Source organism: Musa acuminata, chromosome BXJ3-4 (genome assembly GCF_036884655.1).
Source record: "Musa acuminata AAA Group cultivar baxijiao chromosome BXJ3-4, Cavendish_Baxijiao_AAA, whole genome shotgun sequence".
Classification (NCBI taxonomy): domain Eukaryota; kingdom Viridiplantae; phylum Streptophyta; class Magnoliopsida; order Zingiberales; family Musaceae; genus Musa; species Musa acuminata.
In genome coordinates this window covers 34,594,266-34,613,517 of record NC_088352.1, presented here as the reverse complement: position 1 = coordinate 34,613,517, position 19,252 = coordinate 34,594,266, and the positions used below count along the sequence as shown (strand labels likewise).

The 19,252-nt window shown below is 40.9% G+C and overlaps 3 protein-coding genes across 5 annotated transcripts; all 3 read right to left on the bottom strand.

The window, feature by feature from the left end:
* Positions 1-5,046: 5,046 nt before the first annotated feature.
* On the bottom strand, positions 5,047-6,619 carry LOC103984360 (GATA transcription factor 4). 2 transcript variants are annotated; one of them, XM_009401875.3, is made up of 2 exons: positions 5,943-6,619; positions 5,047-5,878 (listed from the first exon to the last, which is right to left on the bottom strand). In XM_009401875.3, exons 1-2 carry the CDS (start codon positions 6,315-6,317, stop codon positions 5,213-5,215), a joined length of 1,041 nt encoding a protein of 346 aa, XP_009400150.2. In that variant the 5' UTR covers positions 6,318-6,619; the 3' UTR covers positions 5,047-5,212. The 2 variants fall into 2 exon arrangements, with proteins under 2 accessions (XP_009400150.2, XP_009400219.2); XM_009401944.3 differs by having other exon boundaries at positions 5,967-6,605.
* Positions 6,620-9,794: 3,175 nt separating this feature from the next.
* Positions 9,795-12,528, bottom strand: LOC103984513 (uncharacterized). Of its 2 annotated transcripts, XM_065146844.1 has the most exons (4): positions 12,311-12,528; positions 12,109-12,230; positions 10,204-10,258; positions 9,795-10,046 (listed from the first exon to the last, which is right to left on the bottom strand). In XM_065146844.1, the coding sequence occupies exons 1-3, from the start codon at positions 12,436-12,438 to the stop codon at positions 10,239-10,241; spliced, it is 270 nt and encodes an 89-aa protein (XP_065002916.1). In that variant the 5' UTR covers positions 12,439-12,528; the 3' UTR covers positions 9,795-10,046; positions 10,204-10,238. The 2 variants fall into 2 exon arrangements, with proteins under 2 accessions (XP_065002916.1, XP_065002915.1); XM_065146843.1 differs by lacking the exon at positions 10,204-10,258.
* A 1,370-nt stretch (positions 12,529-13,898) lies between these two features.
* LOC135635628 (DNA-directed RNA polymerases II, IV and V subunit 9A-like) lies at positions 13,899-18,598 on the bottom strand. Its single transcript, XM_065146842.1, has 4 exons — positions 18,454-18,598; positions 18,291-18,366; positions 16,213-16,371; positions 13,899-14,121 (listed from the first exon to the last, which is right to left on the bottom strand). The coding sequence occupies exons 1-4, from the start codon at positions 18,558-18,560 to the stop codon at positions 14,038-14,040; spliced, it is 426 nt and encodes a 141-aa protein (XP_065002914.1). The 5' UTR covers positions 18,561-18,598; the 3' UTR covers positions 13,899-14,037.
* Positions 18,599-19,252: the final 654 nt, after the last annotated feature.

The following is a 19,252-nucleotide window of genomic DNA, read 5'->3' as shown; positions in this document are numbered from 1 at the left end:
GCAACTGAGTAGTGAATTTGAAATGAAAGATTTTGGTGCAGCTAAGAAATTTTTTGGTGTGGAGATCAAAAGAGAACGAGTAGTTGAAAAATTATTTCTGACCCAGAAAAATTACATCGAGAAAGTCTTGGAGAGGTTTGGCATGAAAAATGTTAAGCCAGTGAGCACTCCTCTTGCTAGCCATTTTCGGCTATCTGTTGCTCAATCACCACAGTCAGTTGAAGAGGAAGAATATATGATCCAAGTTTTATATTCCAGTGCCATTGGCAATATTATGTATGCAATGGTTTGTGCTCATCCAGATATTTCACAAGCAGTTAGTGTGGTTATCAGATATATATCTCGCTCGAGTAAAACACATTGGCAGGCTGTGAAGTGGATTCTCAGATACTTGCAAGAGACTTTAGATACTTGTTTGGAGTTTGGAAAAATCATGGCACTTTGGTTGGTTTCGTCGACTCTGATTATGCTGCGGATCTTCATAAATGAAGATATTTGACATATTATGTTTTTTACATTGGTGGTTATACAGTTAGTTGGAAAGCTTCCTTACAACCTGCCATGGATTTATCTATTACAGAAGAATATATGGCAGTGATAGAGGCGATTAAAGAAGTTTTTTGGTTAAGAGGTTTATTTGGAGAATTATGTCTGCATCAAGGTATTACTACAATTTACCATGATAATCAAAGTGCTATTCATTTGACTAAAGACTAGATGTATCATGAGAGGACAAAACACTTTGATGTGAAGTTTCATTTTATTTGGGATATCATTGCTAAGGGAAAGGTCCTTGTTCAGAAAATTCATATGAAGGATAATCCAGTTGATATGCTTATGAAGCCTCTTCTAGTTTACAAGTTCAAGCAATGCTTGGACTTAGTTGGTGTTCATTATTGGTGATTGCCCGTTGGGGCTTTTGTGAAGAAGGTGGAGCAAGTTTTGTTGATTGTCAATGTTGGGACATGCCAAGGTGGAAATTTGTTAATTTGACAAGTCCCACATAGTCCCACGTCGGGAAAATCAAGCTTGTTATCTCCTATTACAACTATAAATAAGGGCCTAGGTTTTGAAGCCAGATACACCATAAGAAAACTTAATTATTTGCTTTTGATTTTTCCTGTTTAGTAGTTTCAAGCATTTTATAACCTACGAATATTTTTATAAGACATTTGTAATTGTCTCTTTTATAGTAGTGATTTGCTTCTCTTCGTTTGTGGATATAGGTCAATTGACTGAACCACGTAAACCTAGTGTTCTTATTGTTGTCCCTTCAAGTACCAAAGCAAAATATCATGCTCTCGTTCATACTATGTTAGAGTTACTTTGGTTATATTGGTTTCTTAAAAGTCTTAACCTCGTCTATAGCACAAATTTATTATGATAATTCTAGCATTATTCAAATCACCCATAACGATATTTACCAGAACACACAATATCAAGATTCATTGTCATTTTATATGATATTATTTTGAATATGACAACCTACAACTTTGCTCGATCAACCGATAGATATTTTTCAAACCTAAGCCGGTTTCAGAATTTATGGGATTATGTCAAAGTTAATAATACTTTATAGGATATAAAAGTTAGTATGTAAATGGGATCTCATATATTTATGAGATTACTTCAAATTTAATAATACTTTATTGGGCATAAAAGTTACTATATAAATGGGATCTCATATCCCGATTATGATTATTCCTATATATATATATATATATATATATATATATATAAGATTCTTGGTCTTCCAATCAAAGAACGTAATAAACTCACTTCTAGTTCAAAAATGAATATAAGCCCTTTCGAATTAAAAGATTTGAAGCATTTCCAAGTCTACGAGATCACAAGCTAGATCAAAAACAAACTAAGCACTTATAGAAAGAAGCTGAATTAGATTCAAAAGATAGGGATGCTATCTTTACTTGATTCTATCATTTGCGCTCAATAAACTCAATTAAAATCTTTTCCAATGGAAGACTCAAAAGATGAAATAAATGATACAACAAGGTGCTCAAAAGATGAAATTACTGTTTATGATAAAGGTGAAGGTGCAAATAAGAGGTTCTCTTGTAGGGAAAACCCTATCTCAGCTCAACTGAGCTCCTAACACCACCATGAAATTAGGATGCATAATGTTAGTAGTTGCTTGAATCATAGTCTACCCGATGCCTTCATGCGTTTTGAGCCTGAATTTGTGCCTAGAAGACCCTTTTCAATCCTTGTCTTAGTACAGATTTGGGCAAAAATTCACCCACAACAATAGTGGGCACTGCTTGAGCCAGCCCATACTTTAATAGATTTTGACCCAATAGACCCCTAATTAAACTTGAATCGAACTAGTTTGATTTAACCGATTTAGGATGATTATGAAATGAACTAGACTAATTCAAACTCAAATTCAACTTAACTAAATATAAATTAGACTAGTCTGGGATGATTCTAGTAGTCTTATGAAGATTGTTAATTGGTTCAATTAGGTTCTAGTTTAATTAAATTTGATTCAAATGGACTAATTCAATTAAGGTTCAAGCTAATTGAGGGTTAATTATGTTTTGATTCATGATGTTAATGATGTTGATATGTCATTTATGTTTTAAGTTATTGAGGTTGATTTATGAGTTTAATTATGATTGTTTAACAGATAACTGATCTACTGATATTAATATGGATGTAAGATATTTACCAATCATGCCTTATATGACAAGAGCCTCAGGCCCATCATATATCGAGTGACACCTACTAAATTGAATCTCCCATATAATCCTTCTGGTATGATCTATGGATATATATATGATAGCACAAGTCTTAAGACAAATAAGATATATGATACTACTATGATAAAAGGACATAGATGATCCCTATCAATTATAAGTGATCCGTGATCCATTATACTGAAGGGTGATTCCTTTCAAGGGCAAGTGGATCATTAAACGTGACAACTAGATAGTTCCTCCATCTATTGTTAGAAAGAATGTATCTACACCTTGGTAGCTGAGGAACATTGTTCTATCTGCTATTGGAATTATGATATGAATTCATTTCATCTAGGAGAGAAGAGAATCCATCCTGAAGGATAAAATATCTTTATCGACTATTGGGAGTATAGTCTATTTAGTCTGCAACCTGAGATTTGATATGAGACTTGATATTGATCCTTGTTTTTAATTGTTCTATCAAGGTTGATTTTTTAGATTTATGACTATATGTTTTTAGAATCATTATGAGTTAGTTTTTAATGCCAAATTTTATTTTATTTTTTAAATTAAAATTTATTTTGAATAAGTTATTTTATTAGTGTATATTGTTCTGAATTTTTCTATAGAAAGTATTCTATACACGTGTTAAAAAAAATGGGCATGAGGTATAATACTTACTAGTTGTAAAGATTGATATTATTAATTGATATTTTTTAATTAAATAAATTAATTAGGAGAATATAAATAATATATGAGTTCCTCGTTACTAATGGAGATTTCTCATTTCTGCCCCCATCTAAATGGGAAATGAGGTTGGGATGGGGGATGAGGATAGGAGAAGCACTCTTCACTTCTATATTGTCTTTTCTTTTAAAATTTTAATTGAATTGGACTGTGATTGTTGGTCTTGTCTTTCTCTATTCTTATTATATATATATTTTATGATTAATCAATTTATCATATAGTTCATCAAATGATATTGGTGAGTCACGTGCCTGAATTATTATCGACAATTCCTTATATTCGTCTTTTGAGTCATTGAGAATATGAAAAATGACTTCTTCATCGTCACTTAAGGGATGACTTATTAAAGTCAAATTATTTATTATAACTTTTAGGTTTTGTTTATAATCAATAATAGTACATTCCTCTTATATTATTTTTATCAAAGTATATAAAAAACTTAGCATGCGAGTGTAAGAATGATCGGTGAGAGTGATACGTAACTTGGACTATGCTTCTACTATAGTGCTGCATGAAAAGATTAATTGTAACACCCCTGATTAATCCCATATCGAAAGTGGACAAGATTAAGATTGGGTCTGATGAGTGTCGTATTATTAATTTCAGCTTAAATATTTTGATCAGTGATTTAGACCAAATGACATGACATTAGTTGTACTTCATCTTTCATGTAACATCAAAATCCAAAAGCATAAAAAGTTATAAAGCTAAGATAAAAGGAGGAGAGAGCTATGCTCGAAGCAAAAAAAAAAAAAAGCTCTCATAAGAAATTGTTCTGAAAAAAAAAAAAATTTTATTTATTAAGATAATACATATTCATACATGTTTTGAAAGAGATATTTCATTCAATCATGCGCTATTAAAATCTTATACTTAAATATGTAATTAATTCTTAAATTATAAATTTATTGAGAATTAAAAATATATAAAAATATATAAAAACATCATTCTGTATTTACCTATATCGTGATCATCTTTTATTATTGTTAGATGAATATTATGATCTTATGATTCCTAAGTGGTCGTTAATAATTGAGTTTGGAGTTTTAGCGTGCTTATAGCTCCATTGTAACTACTGTGAGTTGAACCAATATAACTGGAAGGTGATATTACTTTTCTTGGATTTTAAGCCTAGCAAAACTACTCAGGTCGAGTGAGAAATGACAAACTCAACAGGATTGACCACTTTATTTTTGTCTAATATTTCTATTATAGAATTACGAAAACCTTATACGTATAAACATGTCGGCGTGCACAAGAGGATTGAGGATTAACGAAGGGATGAACAGTGTAAATAACACTCCTCTTCTTACCTTCTTCCTCCCTCCCTCCCTACCCAATCGTTCTATCAGGCAGAAAGCATCTCCATGATTGACCGAACCCAAGGATAGGATTTGCATGTCATTAGCCGGGGAAACATGCATGAGGTGGGAGAGGAACAACTACTGCTCGTCTCCTCACCGTCGCCCCGTTGTCATCACGTTACCGAGATATTTATTTCTTTTCACTTCACTTGCAGCGGCAAGTCACGTGCTTTCCCATCCCCTATTCCATCATTTCATTTGTTTATTTTACTCCTATCTCTTATCTAGATAGACCGTTCGATGAGATCTCAACCGTCCGATTCGGGAACACCCTTTCACAACAGAAACCCAAGAATTTGTTGGGGGCACAAATTTAGAAACAAGGGAACCATATTGCGGTGGTGGGAGAACGACCGCCCGGCCGGCGGCCGGCCGTGGGCAGCTTCGGGGCCTGGCTTGAGCTCAGCAAACCCCATAGTCGCTGAACAGCAGATCCGGCCGTCCGGAGGAGGGGTCGTTCTCCTGGTGGCGGAGGAGCAGCAGCTCCTTCTGGCGGCGGAGCTCCATGACCTTGCGGTGGGAGTTGGAGTGCTGCGTGAGCACGAAGGTGGGGCTGGCTGCCGGCCGGTACTCCGGCACGAGCCGACCCGACTTGAACCTCACGCCGCACGCGTTGCACAGCGTCTTCGGCCCCAGCGGCCCCGTCCGCCACTGCGGCGTCTTCTCCGACGCGCAGTGCGTGCAGCGCCGCACCCCGCCTTCCAACCCCACGCCTCCTCCGCCCTTCTTCCCTCTGCTGCCCCTGTTTCCGTTGTCGGCACCGCCCGCCTTCGGCCTCGACGGAGAGAACTCGGAGGACGACGACGAGGACGAAGACGAAGGCGAGTTCTGCGCCGGTGGATGCGGTGGCGTCACCAATGAGGACCATGCGGCGGCCGAAACGGCACCGATGGTCGCCCTCGAGCGCTTGCCCCGAGCTCCGCGGCCGTTGGCCGACTGCTCCGCCCGGAGCTGCGCCTCACACGAGGGCGCAATTACGGCCGCGCCGGACTGATAAGAAGGCACGTCCGAGAAGGAGTCCTCCACAAACTTGGACAGCCACTCGAGCTCGGCCGCGTCCTCGCATTGCTGCACAAACAATACAAAAGCTTCAAGCACTCGTTCATCTAAAGCAAGCGCGTGCAGATCATACTCGGAGCTCCGGTGGTTGCCTCACAGGAATGTAAAGGTCGAAGGTGGTGTGCTGAGATTGGCGACCGGAGAACGTCTGTCCCGACGGCGGACCGCTTCCGGGCACGGTCGTCGTGGTGGCGTAGAATTGAGCGTCGACGCCAACAGAAGCGTAGAGATCGTGGTTGGAGAAGTCGAGGAGGTCATCGACGCGGAGACTGGCGTCGGCGGTGGGCGGAAGAGCCCCGTAGAGGTAGGCAGGCGTAGTGGCAGTAGCGCTAGTGGTAGGAGTAAGCGGCGCGACAACAGGTGCTGTGGTCGAATAACGAGCTCCGGATCCAAATTCCATTCCCATCCCAAAATCCACCCCCGTTGCCATCTCCCACTCCGGAACCATCGCCAAAGGGAAGGGGAGCAACGAAGGACGATGGTCCTCGGGGCACTTAATCTTGTTCTTTTCCTAGTTAGGGGGGGTGGCGGTGGTGGTGGTGGTGGATATAGAGAGGGCGAGCGAAAGAAGGGAGAAGAAATGGCGATGGGATTGGGGTCAATATGGCACTCATTAACTTGCAACTCTGCTACAAATAATGGAGCCGGTCATGATGAGGCCAATGATAAATAATGTCGATGGCGATGCGGAAGTGATGAGGGTCTCGGACTGGGAAGAAGGACCGGGTGGAAAGCACATTAAAAAAAGGAGTCGTGGCTCGTGCACTTGATCCATCCCTTGCCCTCGTCTCGTCCCGCCCCCACCTCCCTTCCTCTCTTTAAAGTCCTGTTACTTTCACTGCTTCCTCTCTTTTTCCTCTTCTGCTGCCCCCTCATATTTATCCCTCTACCATGTGAGTTTTGTCACATATATATATATATATATATATATATATATATATATATATATATATATATATATATATATATATATATATATATATATATATATATATTATATATATTATATTCTCTTTCTCTTTATTTATTTTTTCTTTTCTTTTGTGACAGAGGTACTGCCCATGTGGCATGGCCACGTTCATGCTGTATGTGGCTTGATTGACATGCACTTGGGTTGGCCATCTTGATGCCTACCAACGGTGACTGCGGAGACCGACTCTCGGCCCGGGGAGTAGCTGGGGACGAATACAAGGGTGGTGAGTTTGTCTGTCTATACGACGTTAAAGGAAGATTTACCCGTACGTCATGGGACTGCGCGGCCACTGCGTTCCGACGCTGCCGTCCATGCACGAAAGGATCCCATCGGCTTGCGGCTTGTGGAATAGCGCAGGCGCTGTCCATCGGATAAGGAGGTGGTGGTCCCCGCGGCGCAAATGGAGCGGGACGCGTCCTGTTCCCTGTCCGCAGCGGTGCTGCGGCCGATGAGCCGGAGGGGGTGGAGGTTACTGTGGGTGAGGCGAGTGGTCGGTAAGACATGTGTAGTGTCGGACGCCGTGGGGACCAAAGCTCCGCCCTTTTCTCTCTAACCGTTTACCTTTTGCTTTCCTTTACCTCCCTCTCTCTCTCTCTCTCTCTCTCTCTCTCTCATATGTTTGACATGGCCGAGAAGCTAAAGGGGGAAAGGAAATAAAACTACCGACGCGAGACAACTGGATACAGCTGTGAAATCTCCGAGGAGGAGACTCCCAGCAATCATGCGGCTGGCGTTGCACCTCCCCGCCGCTTCGGGCCACGAGGGCGACCGCACACAGGCGTCGCACGCGGTCCGTACGACACCTCGTCCGAGGCGGGACCCGGGCGATGGACGAGGCCTCGGCTGCCAGCTGTACAACCTGTCCCGGTACGGCCCAGGACCACGCACCTTTTTTTTTTTTTAATTCTTTTATATGCCACCGTCGCGTCGTCAATCTGAGGATCCCTCAGCCGTCGCGTCGGGCGGGGCCCGTGGTGGGTCCGGGTTCGGTGTTCGTCCACGTGGCTGTCATGTGGGAAGAGGACAGTGGAGGGCGGAGCAGCATCGAATCACGTGAGGGCGATGGGGATCCCGAGGCGGGGAAGGAATCGCACACCCACCCACCCACCCCGCACGTGCTCGCTCGTGGCCTCTGATCACGCTTACACGTGATCGGGCCTGAGTGCCAGCCCTCCTTTCCCTTGTTTTCTTCCTCCCTTTTCATCCACTTTTGTTTACTTGAATCGTCCGATTAAGTTAACTCCACGAACTGAGGTAATGACGACGCGTTCGTGTGGCGGGTGCTCCGCGGGTGAGCAGACCCGCGTCGATGTCGGCGGTCGACTTCGGAAATCGCCCCTGGACAATCCCATCATCACGTGGCGGTCGCTATCGACACTCCTCCACGTGTCGGGTAGCTGCCGAAGGATGGAGCTGCGGGTGTGCATCCCGCTCCACGCGGGATCCCCTGGTGGACCACGGGCACGTGGCTGTCGTCAGAAGGCCTGCCTGGGAAAACCCTTTTCTCTCTCTCTCTCTTCCCTCCTCCCTTTTTCCTTCCATAGTGATCTCTTTAGCTCCTCTCCGTCTTTTAACGACGGACGAAAGCAGCAGCAGTAGCTGCCAGTGTGCAGAGCATGTGGAGCGCACGTGCGGCAGATGGCGTCCGACATGGCTTTTCTAACCCATCTGCGTGGTGGTTGCTTTTTCTCTGTGCGCCCGTCCTCGGAATTTGAATTTTTTTGTGCCTTTTACATTATCCAATGGGTGAATTGTGTATATATATATAGGAGGAGACTTAGATGGAAGAAAACAGGGGCTTTCTTCCCTTGAGAATTTAACACCATTGGCAGCTCGGCAGCGTGTTCGGGGCATTGATGCTGCTTAACTGGCAGTTACCTCGGTCTCGGTGCAACCATAACTGCTAGCAAGTTGTCATCTGTGCATCTTGACAGAGAGTGAGAGAGAGAGAGAGAACAGGGAGGTAAAAGAAACTTGGTCGGAGGAGCAGGTGGCCTCAATGTGAAGTCCAAAGTCTCAGTAATCAAACACACCTTACCATGTGCGGGACATGGTTGACATCCACAAAGGCCTTGGATCGTTGGTGATTAGAAACTTACCATCGTCAAATCACCTTTTTTTCTCCATCTCGCAAGTGTAAAGATTTCCCATACAACCAAATTGAAGATTTCATTTGGGGATTTGATTCGAGAATAGTAGTAGTGCCAAGGATGATCGAAACTTTTTTACCTAAAAGACCACCATGTGATTTCCCATACAACAAACACACTCTACCTGTCACATCTTCCACCAGTCGCATTCGAGTACGTTGTTTACCAACCAACCTGTGGCTGGTAAACTTTGATCAGATGCTACGACGCTACAAAACGGAAGCCGGTACCTACGCCCCATGCATAAGAAGCAGACACCCAAACCGAGTAGATGTTTCCCCTGAACTGAACTGAACTAGTAGCTGCGTCACACATCTCGATCAGCATCAAACAAATTTGCTAATTATAATGAATCACCACCGTTTATGTACTAGTTTCTCATAAAGGTTACGCATCTGATAACCGACCAGACCATGACCATGATATTAAATCATGTAAACAGTTGGAGCCAATAGAGTACACAGGACCACACGATTCATTCAAACAAAGAGGTATTCACTAGTGCAGATTGGTTAGATCAGACAAGCCACCTACTGACTTATCTGTCCCAGAAAACAACATCATGTTACATTGACCCCGTGGATAACTCAGCCATCCTATGTGCTAGAAAAATTGCTCAATAGCAACTTTTGGACGATCCATCAACACACGTAAGTCAATAACTATAGTTCTAAAAAATTGCCTAGTACTAATTTTCAATAGCAACTAAAGTAATGAATTCTCCATTTCAGTTATCCATAGATTTCAAGTTCCTTTATTCTCCTGAAATTGAAATTGGAGAGAAACCTAATTCAAGCTGATAGATTTGTAAGCATACCATACTAAAATTATGGATGGGAAAAAAAATACAGCACAAAAGAAGATAGAAGGTCAGTTATGAAATGAGGTACTCTGAATTCAGCAATTATTTAACATCCTTTTTTCTGTAAAATTTGAACTCATCGACGTCCGAGTTCTACAAATTTGTGCACCTCCCCCACCTCCCTGAGCAGGTAAAAGACTCTCCGACTGTGGTCAGACTTCAAGAATCACCTTCCGACCGAAAGACCCGTCTCTGGATGGAACATACAAATGGACAAACTCATCAGAGAAGAAAAAAATATTTCAATTACCAACAGGAAGATGAAAAATACCAAAGCAGTCCTATATACAAAAGGATGAATCAGCAATTCCCATGGCAGCAATGAGAAACAACAAAAGTATGGACCAACCTTTGAAAATAGCAAAAGGATGAAGCAATTTTGCTTCATGTACCATCAATGTGATCTGGAAAAAGGACAATGTCATTATACTCTAAACTGTACTAATAGTTGAAAGTGCAACAAACTTATTAGCATTTCCCAAAACTATTAAATAAATTAATAGGAAACAATATGACATTCTTCTGTGCAAGAATTGCACAAAAACTCAACTCTAGCTATCTCACTGCTATTTCAATCCAAAAATTATACTTACTCAGAGAATTTTCAGTAAAATAAAGGTGTATCCAACATGCAAAGTCGCTTGTACCGGTTTTCCTCACAGCAATCAGATACAAAGCACCTTGCTTTACGGTTGATACAGGGTAGCATGTAGAGAGCTTTCAGGCATAGGAAGTAACAGGAAGTAGAATCTATCTTGTACAGAATCTTTCAGAACAACCATGAACAGGCACAAGAATGTCCTAGATTTTACCATAATTTTAAACAAAAGCCTCCAACAAAGCTAATAATAGGCCCAACAATGACATATCTATCAAGAAAGGCTTTTGTTCTTGAGCGTTGTAAATCTTCAGTTTACCTAACCATTTCAAAATAGAATTTTTGCTAGGGGATAAGAGTAATGAGGTCCTAACTAGCACCTAAGTGACTAGCAGTGATGCATCATGAGTTTTTAGGCCATAATATCCCTCTGTAAAGGTGTGCTACTATACTAATTGTCATATCTGCATCTATTTGATGTGTAATTCTTAGGTCTGACCTCCACACAAAAAATATATTTTTTTTCTAATTTAAAGCGTCATAAAGAGAAGCCCGACGAAGACAGTGGGAGTAAAGTTGGCTTATATCTTTGTTTTACTTGATGTGATTGCAATTGCAATCCTCAACATAGCAGACAAAATTCTCAGTAGATAAATCATTTAATAATAATTAATACGCAACTTAAGTACAATCAATTACTTCATATAATGCAATGGCCAAATGTACTTAGAGTAGTTAACGTTAAAGTGTTAATTACTTGATCCTTTCAATTAAGGAAAACCAAGGTTAGTCTATTAAGAAAAACTAGGTGACACTTCAAAGAGATACAATGTGAACAATAGAAAGAACACGGTGAACATACAGAAAACAGCTACCCAACCGCACCATATATCATAAGGTTGACATTCAACAAAGACTAGAACAAGATATTTTTGTAAGGCATTAATAGGAAGACTATAAAAAGTAGATAATGATGCATAATCAATTAATAACTGCCAAAGGCAAGGGAATACAATACAAAACCCCCACACACACCAACAAAACACCAAGCACACAGGACAGGTCAATCAACTGTGCAAATTGTTGGCTAGATATATGTAGTTTAATTAATTTTGGTTTAATTAGACCTGGTAATAATGGGTTTTAAGCATGTCAAACTGTTACCAACAATGATAGTCTTGGATGCATTATTTATTAAAGTTTTTAGTTTTTACCACATAAGAGGCTACTTGATGAAATACTATGAGGAAGAGGCGACTTCCAAAATATTTCTTTAAGAAAGACAAACAACTTCAGGAAAAATTCACTTATACAGGGTTGACAAATTGATTATATAGAGTCTTAAGTACAACTAACAGTTCTAAACAGTCAAAAGTTGGCGTCATGTAGCAATTCGCATCCCAAATTAAGCAATTGATGGCTTCGTTAATGTTTTAAATCAAAACCAATAAAACCAATTTGAGATGACTTCAGTTTTCCTGTCGAAACATAGCGTACAAGTAGACATTCTACAAATAGATTCACAACTAGTAGCAAGAAATCTTTGATGCAAAGCAAAAATACTAAATGCTCGAAACAAAGCTACTCACAGATAACTGGAAACACTGACAGAACAAAGACAGCACTAGAGTCCGGGATAGGTGCGGCGGAGGATACCCTGTGAGAGAGCCCGGCCGCCGCGGGAGGTGGCGCTCAAACGCGACGTCAGCCTCGCCGCCGCCACCGCGCTGTGCAACGGGAACAGGGAGCCGCCGCAGCACCCCAACTCGACAGGAATCCTTCATCCGAATCACAAATAAAAGCGCCAACTAAAACCTGAGTCCAAAAAACGACTCCTAGTACCAATCGAGAAACTCACCTGGAGAGGGTAGAGAAGCGGCGGATCGGACACGGAGCGGCGGCGACGGGTCTCGATCTGACACCGAGTGACCCGAGGCAAGACAGAGCGATGCGGCGGCTCATGGATCGCACGCAACTCGACGCCATTCGACGAAACTAGCGAATTCGACGGGGGTTAGGGTTTCGCCGAGACTGGAAGAGCTTGGGGCCTATCCGCGGTCGTGGGAGAAAAGCAACCCGGTAGAGGCTAAAATGGTAATTATAGGGGTGATCGTCACCCATCCAATTGGTTGCGGATCAAGATTTGGTTATCCAAGACCGGCCCATTAAGCGAACACGTCTCAGCCCATGACAAATGTCCTCTGCGTGATGTGCGTCTTGTTACGGTGAAGGCAGCCGCCGTTATCCGTGTGTCCGAGAAAGTGCAACAGCTTGTGACTTGTAGTAGCAGCAGCTGCAGGAGTGATGGAGAATGGGAGAGCAACATGGAAAAGACGAGTCCCGTTATGGGACTTCTGGGAGCTCGGGAACTGGTGATCTCCTTCACATATTTGGCTCGTCCTCTTGTTACTAGGCTGCAGCCCAGCACAGGCATATACCCCGGCTGCCGCCCGCTGCTGGTTCTTCGACTGCCGAGGTTCCAGGTGGACAGGTTCTGGCGGAGGAGTGCGAGCTGCACTCCAAAACTCCAAGAGCCGTCGTGCTCGGAGTCTAACACCGAGCGCTTCTGTCAGCAGTGCAGCAGGTTCTTCCGCCACCGAAGTAGTGAGAAGTTGAACTGAAGACCTCGATAGAACTCACAGGTTTTCTTTTTGGACTTGAAACATGATGCAGGTTTCATGTGATCTCCGAGTTCGACGAGTCCGAGAGGAGCTGGAGAAGGCAGTTGGCCGGGCACAACGAGCGCAGAAGGAACAACGGCAGTGATTCCATCACTACAATCCCTCTTTTAGGAGCAAACACAAACGTATCCTTTTTGTTGCATGCTGCACAACTTGCATGTAGGCTAGCTCTGCAATTCATATTGAAATTGACCATTGTCACGAAGCACATTCACGTAGCTTGAAGAAGTTGCTTATAACCGGTACTAACTATTAGCAATTATGAGTTGCAGTCAACCTTACTCTCATGCTGCTCCTTGAGCTCCAATTTGTTGGCAGAAGGTGCGATGACCGGAGACATGGCCCTCCTACTTATTAACTTCACTCTCTCACCTGTCATGCAAGCCTTCCTTTCCTTGTATCTCGATGTCGGGCTTCTGGTCCATATCGAGCACCGCGGGTGCTCGACAAGCTGATCGCCTATAACCGTGCTACCGCCAGGCTCGGCAACTGTTCCAAGATCAAGGAGGTGGGTGGCACGCCGTGGCCTCTGCGAAGCACCAGCCGCCAGTCTGGCCACATGAACACCTACCAAGTAACACCAGAATCAGCACCGCACCAGCTTACGACTGGTAGTCGAAGTCAAACTTGCAGGAGGGGGGGCTGGAAACCGATACCATGTGAAGCCCCAACACCAACCTCAAATATGTCAACTTTGTAATCCTCTGATTTATTTGTATGAGTGCGTATCTAAATTTGTAAGTCATTAGCTTCCAGTGGATGTCATGAGCAAATACATCTTTTGTTTTATGATCGTCAATCATTAAAATTGAGATGTAAGTTTGATCTAATAGAACAAGACTTCTTCAACTATATATGAACTGGTTTTATCATTGACTGATAGAACTGCAAGTTTTGTATCTACTCAGCTCTCTCTCCACCTATGGCCACAGCTTGGGTTGCAGCAGACAAAAAACAATGTCATTCCTTCCTCTCCCCTGCTAGCAGCCTGCAAACATTGGGCACCATACCGTGTAAGCTATATAGAGAATAAAAATGAGTAGAGAATGAGAAACGTAAGCCAATTAAATCGGCACCTAGTAATGCATAGTCTGTTCAAGAAATGACAGCGGAAAGGGTTATTACTTGGACAAAAGCTTTCTTGATCGTATTCAAGTAATTAGCAGCATTTACCTATCCGATTTCTATCTAACACTATAATATGTAGAGAGAACTAAGCTGTAGTATAATCCATCTAGGGCACTATAATATGTAGAGAAAAAGTAAGGGGCCTTCTTCACACATCTAAATCAGCAAAAACAACTTGCTAAAATAAAGCTATTACAGCCGCAGCTGTTCCCTTATGAACAAACACATGTAACATGCTAAACATTGGTCAACTTCTTTATCAAAAGTAGTCGCTCTTCTAGTAAATATATAAGAATAACGTCTATTTCTCAATTGGTTCAGGCGTCAATTTTCGAGACATGTTCAAAGGAAACAATAAAGTAGACTAGAGCCTAACTCTTTCCATTACCATTAATTTAGAGATTTTCACTACTAGATCACTGCTTAAAGAAGCATCTCACACTGTTAAGATAATGCTAAGTATCAGATCATCCATGAAATGGTTGCAGGGCATCTCTCCTGCTGACAGTCAAATAAATAGAGCACCATCCTACATATATTACACCATTGGCTGAGCCCTACTGGCAATGCAACACAAGCAACAATAACAATGACGTCCTACAGTGTGGGCCACAAAGTAATTGTGGAACGCACATCCTCTTTTACATATATACATAACTTCTTGTATTCTCCATGGCCTCTTTTGATGAATAAATGCATTAACACCAAGATCTAATTGAATGACCACAAGGTGAATAACTGAAACAAGTAGATAGTGTGGCTACCTAAAAGTTTGGCTGAGAGATACATTACAAAAGCCAAAACAATAGAGGACAAGTATCTAGTGTTAAGAATACAATTAGAAGCTCAAAGCAAAATTTACTAAAACAAACATCTTATGAACTAAAGTATAACATTAACTCAAAGATATTAGGAACTTAGTTTGACAAAAGACGATCATCATCAGCTAGGAGCAAAGCATGACCATTGAAACTCAATAATAAGAGAAGTGCTGCTTAATTAGTGTTGGTGGGGACAGCAACAGCATCCAGAGGATGGTATTGGTGACGGGAGTACTGACAATAATACCAAAGGCATGATGTAATGGTGATGGTGGAGGTGAAGTGGCATGGCATTATAGTCGTTCTGCCAAAAAATTGTGGAGAATGGAGTAATGATGATAATGAAGACATGCTTAAGTAAAAAAGAAAATATGAGAAATTTTTTTTTGTAGTATTTCAAACTACATGGAAAAATAAAAATTATGAAAATAGTTATTTCATAAAAAAGTTTCCCATTTTCAATCACTAAACATGTTTTCTATACTTTTATTAATATTTTTAAATAATGACAGATGAAAGTAAACACCATAAGTACTTCCAGGAAAAACTTTTACCATCCAGTTGCTTTTAGAAACTATGTTGGTGAGATTACTGGTAGTAAAATAACTGCCCATGCATTCTTGGACCAAAATTTGTTTAGATCCAGTATGTTGTAGTGGTTGGATATAACATCTTTCCTTATGTGTACTTTAGGGCTGAACATTGACACGTCTTATTAAGCATCATAATGAAAATGACGCTGATATGATCTTTGGTAATAGTTATGTCTGGTTATGGAGATGGCCAAAATGATGATGATGTGGTGTTAAAGAGTGATGGTGGCAACAACAATGATAATAGTGGTAAATATTATCGTCACCTTGGTTGTTGGCACCACAATTACTGCTGTCAATACATATATCCTTATTTTTATCACTACTAATGCCACCACCATCATCCATACCAACAACAGGACTCCATTACCATCAAAAGAAGAAAAGAGATTTCAAGATGCTCTTTGTCGTTCACCGAAGCAACAAAAAGAAAATAGCCAATTAGCACATCTATATACATATTACCACAGGAGAACATTTTCCAAGGGTAGGAAAATCTTGCATTCTCAAAAGTAAAATAGGTGAAATAGATCTGACCTGGAAGAAAGCAGCTTCTGGATGATTGCATTTGCTGCATTTAACTGCCTTTGTACGAGGAAGAGTTGGATCAGCTGCTACATCCTGTAAGACTTGAGTGCGTTCACTTGCAGTATGATGTACCTCATTTCTGTAGACACAACTATAGTCAGCAACCTCCTGCATTTTGAAAAGTACATTTCATCATAAACTTGAGGATAACTGTATATTAGAGGCACTTAAAAATCTCGAGTAATTTGGGATAAACTAACCTAGGTATGTATACTTCAAAATATTGAGTAATTTGGCAGAATCTAATCAAGTTCTTCATTTCCCATTATTGAGTTCCAAAGAAAGCAATATCTTTAGGTAAATCAAGAAATTTCAAACCAAGAGCTGTAAGAAACAAATTCAAGAGCTTTACACTAATTCAATTGAAGAACTTGGCCTGTGAACCATCTAAAATACCCAACTAAAATTAATATAACAAGGTTCATCATTTTATTTTTCATTAAAGAAATTAGCTTTGCAGTTATTCCATTGAAGAACAACAAAACCGTAAAAATAGCAGAACATCTCTAAGAAATAAAACCTATACAAATTTATTATTGCATATTTGTTCCTCCAAAGTGCTTATGTGTCACTATTTTTGTGTGACAGTAGCGGTTGGTTGGTATTCGAATATATACACTATAAGCATAAATTATACTAATAATTCTTTGTGCTCTAATATCATAGAATAGCCTTTTTGGTAATAAATATATTTCTTTTAGGCAACCTCAGAGATGCTAAAGAAATGCCATTCATAAATCTTCATAAACCATACAGATTAGAAATTGAATCCTATGTCAAGTTTAGAAAGAAAAAAGCCACGTTTAGCAAAGGAGGGGACTAAAACGACATATAGGTCTGCACAAATTTCTGGATAAATTAGGCAAATGATAAGGTACAAGGTACATGTCTCTAAACATTCTGAACCGTGTGACGTCCACATCCATGATATCCATATAAGTATAAAGTTAAAGTGGAAGATTCACCATCAAAGTAAAAGGAGCAAAAAGAAAATTATCATTGGTAAATGTCATGTTAACATGGACAGGTAAACAAGAACAAGTACCTTGATTCTTCCCGACAATATATAACATAAAAAAGAAACTGATAACGAGGGATTTGCATATAATTAGTTTGGTACCTAATCACATATTGTACAAAAATATGGAGCCTGGCACCATATCATGTGGATAAAATCAAAGCAATCATTTAAAACATTTTATTCTGAAGCATAGTTGAGGGTAGCTTTATTTGGGTTATGGTCTAAGAAAAACCCAGAAGGATGTCATATGTCTTGATGAACTGATCCTTCTATACTAAATAAAATATCCTCAAGAAATACATAAAAAAATATTTAGCAAATAAAATCCAATTCTGAGTGATGACGCAGATGTTGATCCGGTAGTAACTGGAAGCATCAGACTCCAAATGTGTGAGGTATCGAATAATGTTTGGCACCTTGAGCTTATGCCCATTTTCAGGTATATATTTAAGCATTTTATAATGTTAGATTATCAGAGGGTCATGTTTCAAATCCAGCAAGATCAATCATTTTGGAGTGAATTCCTTGTGATTCGCATCATGTGTTCATTTCCATCTTTATCTATGTAGCATTTTACTACATGTATGTAGTTAAAGATCTTTTGCTCTCTGTCCTTGGTTTCTAATCATATATCTCCATTCCAAGCAGATTTTTGTGGGTTCTGCAGAACCAGATCGGCACCAACCTACTTTCAATCGTTTGCCTTGACACTGATAAGCTTTTCATGTGTTATTATATTCAATCCAAGGTCGGACCTACCTCCCTCATTCCTCACACTTCCCTTTCGAAACAAAAACCCAATCGCTTCCACCAAAACGATTAGAATCTGATAGAGGTTGAAGACGTATATGCGCAATAGTGTCGCAATAACTACCGTGGAATGATGCTGGTGAAAAAACAGCCGAAAATATAAAGGGAAAGAAACCCTAGCGAGGCTCGCCAGTGCAGGAGAGACGACAGCACAAACGTCAACAAAAAAACCGAAAGGAAGCCGAGATCGAGGAACCTGGTGGTAGCAATTGCGGCAAGCGAAGAGGAGGACCTTCCGCTCCTTGTCTTCCTTGGGGTACAGGATGTTGTTGCTGTTTCCGACAATGGGAAGAAGAAAGTTAGAGATGGATCATCGCGAAGAGAGAGGAAGAGGCAGAGAGAATAGGGCACTCATTTACCATTCACGGCAAAACTTCATGGTACTCATGGTCGGCCGTCGTTGGGAGTCGAACCACCTTTCTCCGCTTCGCTTCACTTCGCTTCTTTTCTTGGGATCGCGATCCATGGCCGGGTTTTATAGTCGGGCCCCGGGGACGCATATCACGCGGTAGACACGTGACTGAAGGCAGGCTTCCTCCAATCAGACGTCCTATTTTTTGGCCCACATAAAACTAATAAGATAAGTCAACGTTGACTTCTAAGTCCTATTTCGAACTAATCAATCAATCTACTCCCTTTCGAGGAACAAAGCTTCCTGCGATTCGAGCTCACTTGCACGCGGGAACGAAGTGATCGAACCAAATCATGGAGTATATTTATGTACCTCGGTAGATTTTGGTCGTTAAGTTGACATATGACAAGATTGATTGGACTTGGTTTGGAGTATATTTTCTTCATATTATGAGTCTCGATGAAGCAAAGGAATGCTAATTAAAGAAATGCAAAACTTACTCAAAAACATAATTATTTTTGAACCATTCCTTTTTCACAAAAATATAATTAGCATTTTGGATAAATCCTTAATTAGAAAATAAAGCTTCACAGTTGTCTGCTCATATATTGAATCGCATCATTCTGAGCTATCCGATGCTTAAAATCAAAATCCAAAAAACTGCAACCCCTACGCTTACCAAGAACAACTAGTAATAGGATGTGATCACTATTTCCTGGTCCATTGCTTCCCTTGCATCCTGTAGCGTACAAAATCCTAATGAGATCTACCAAGAGCAGTGAGAGGTTTGGCAATACTAAGAGTCA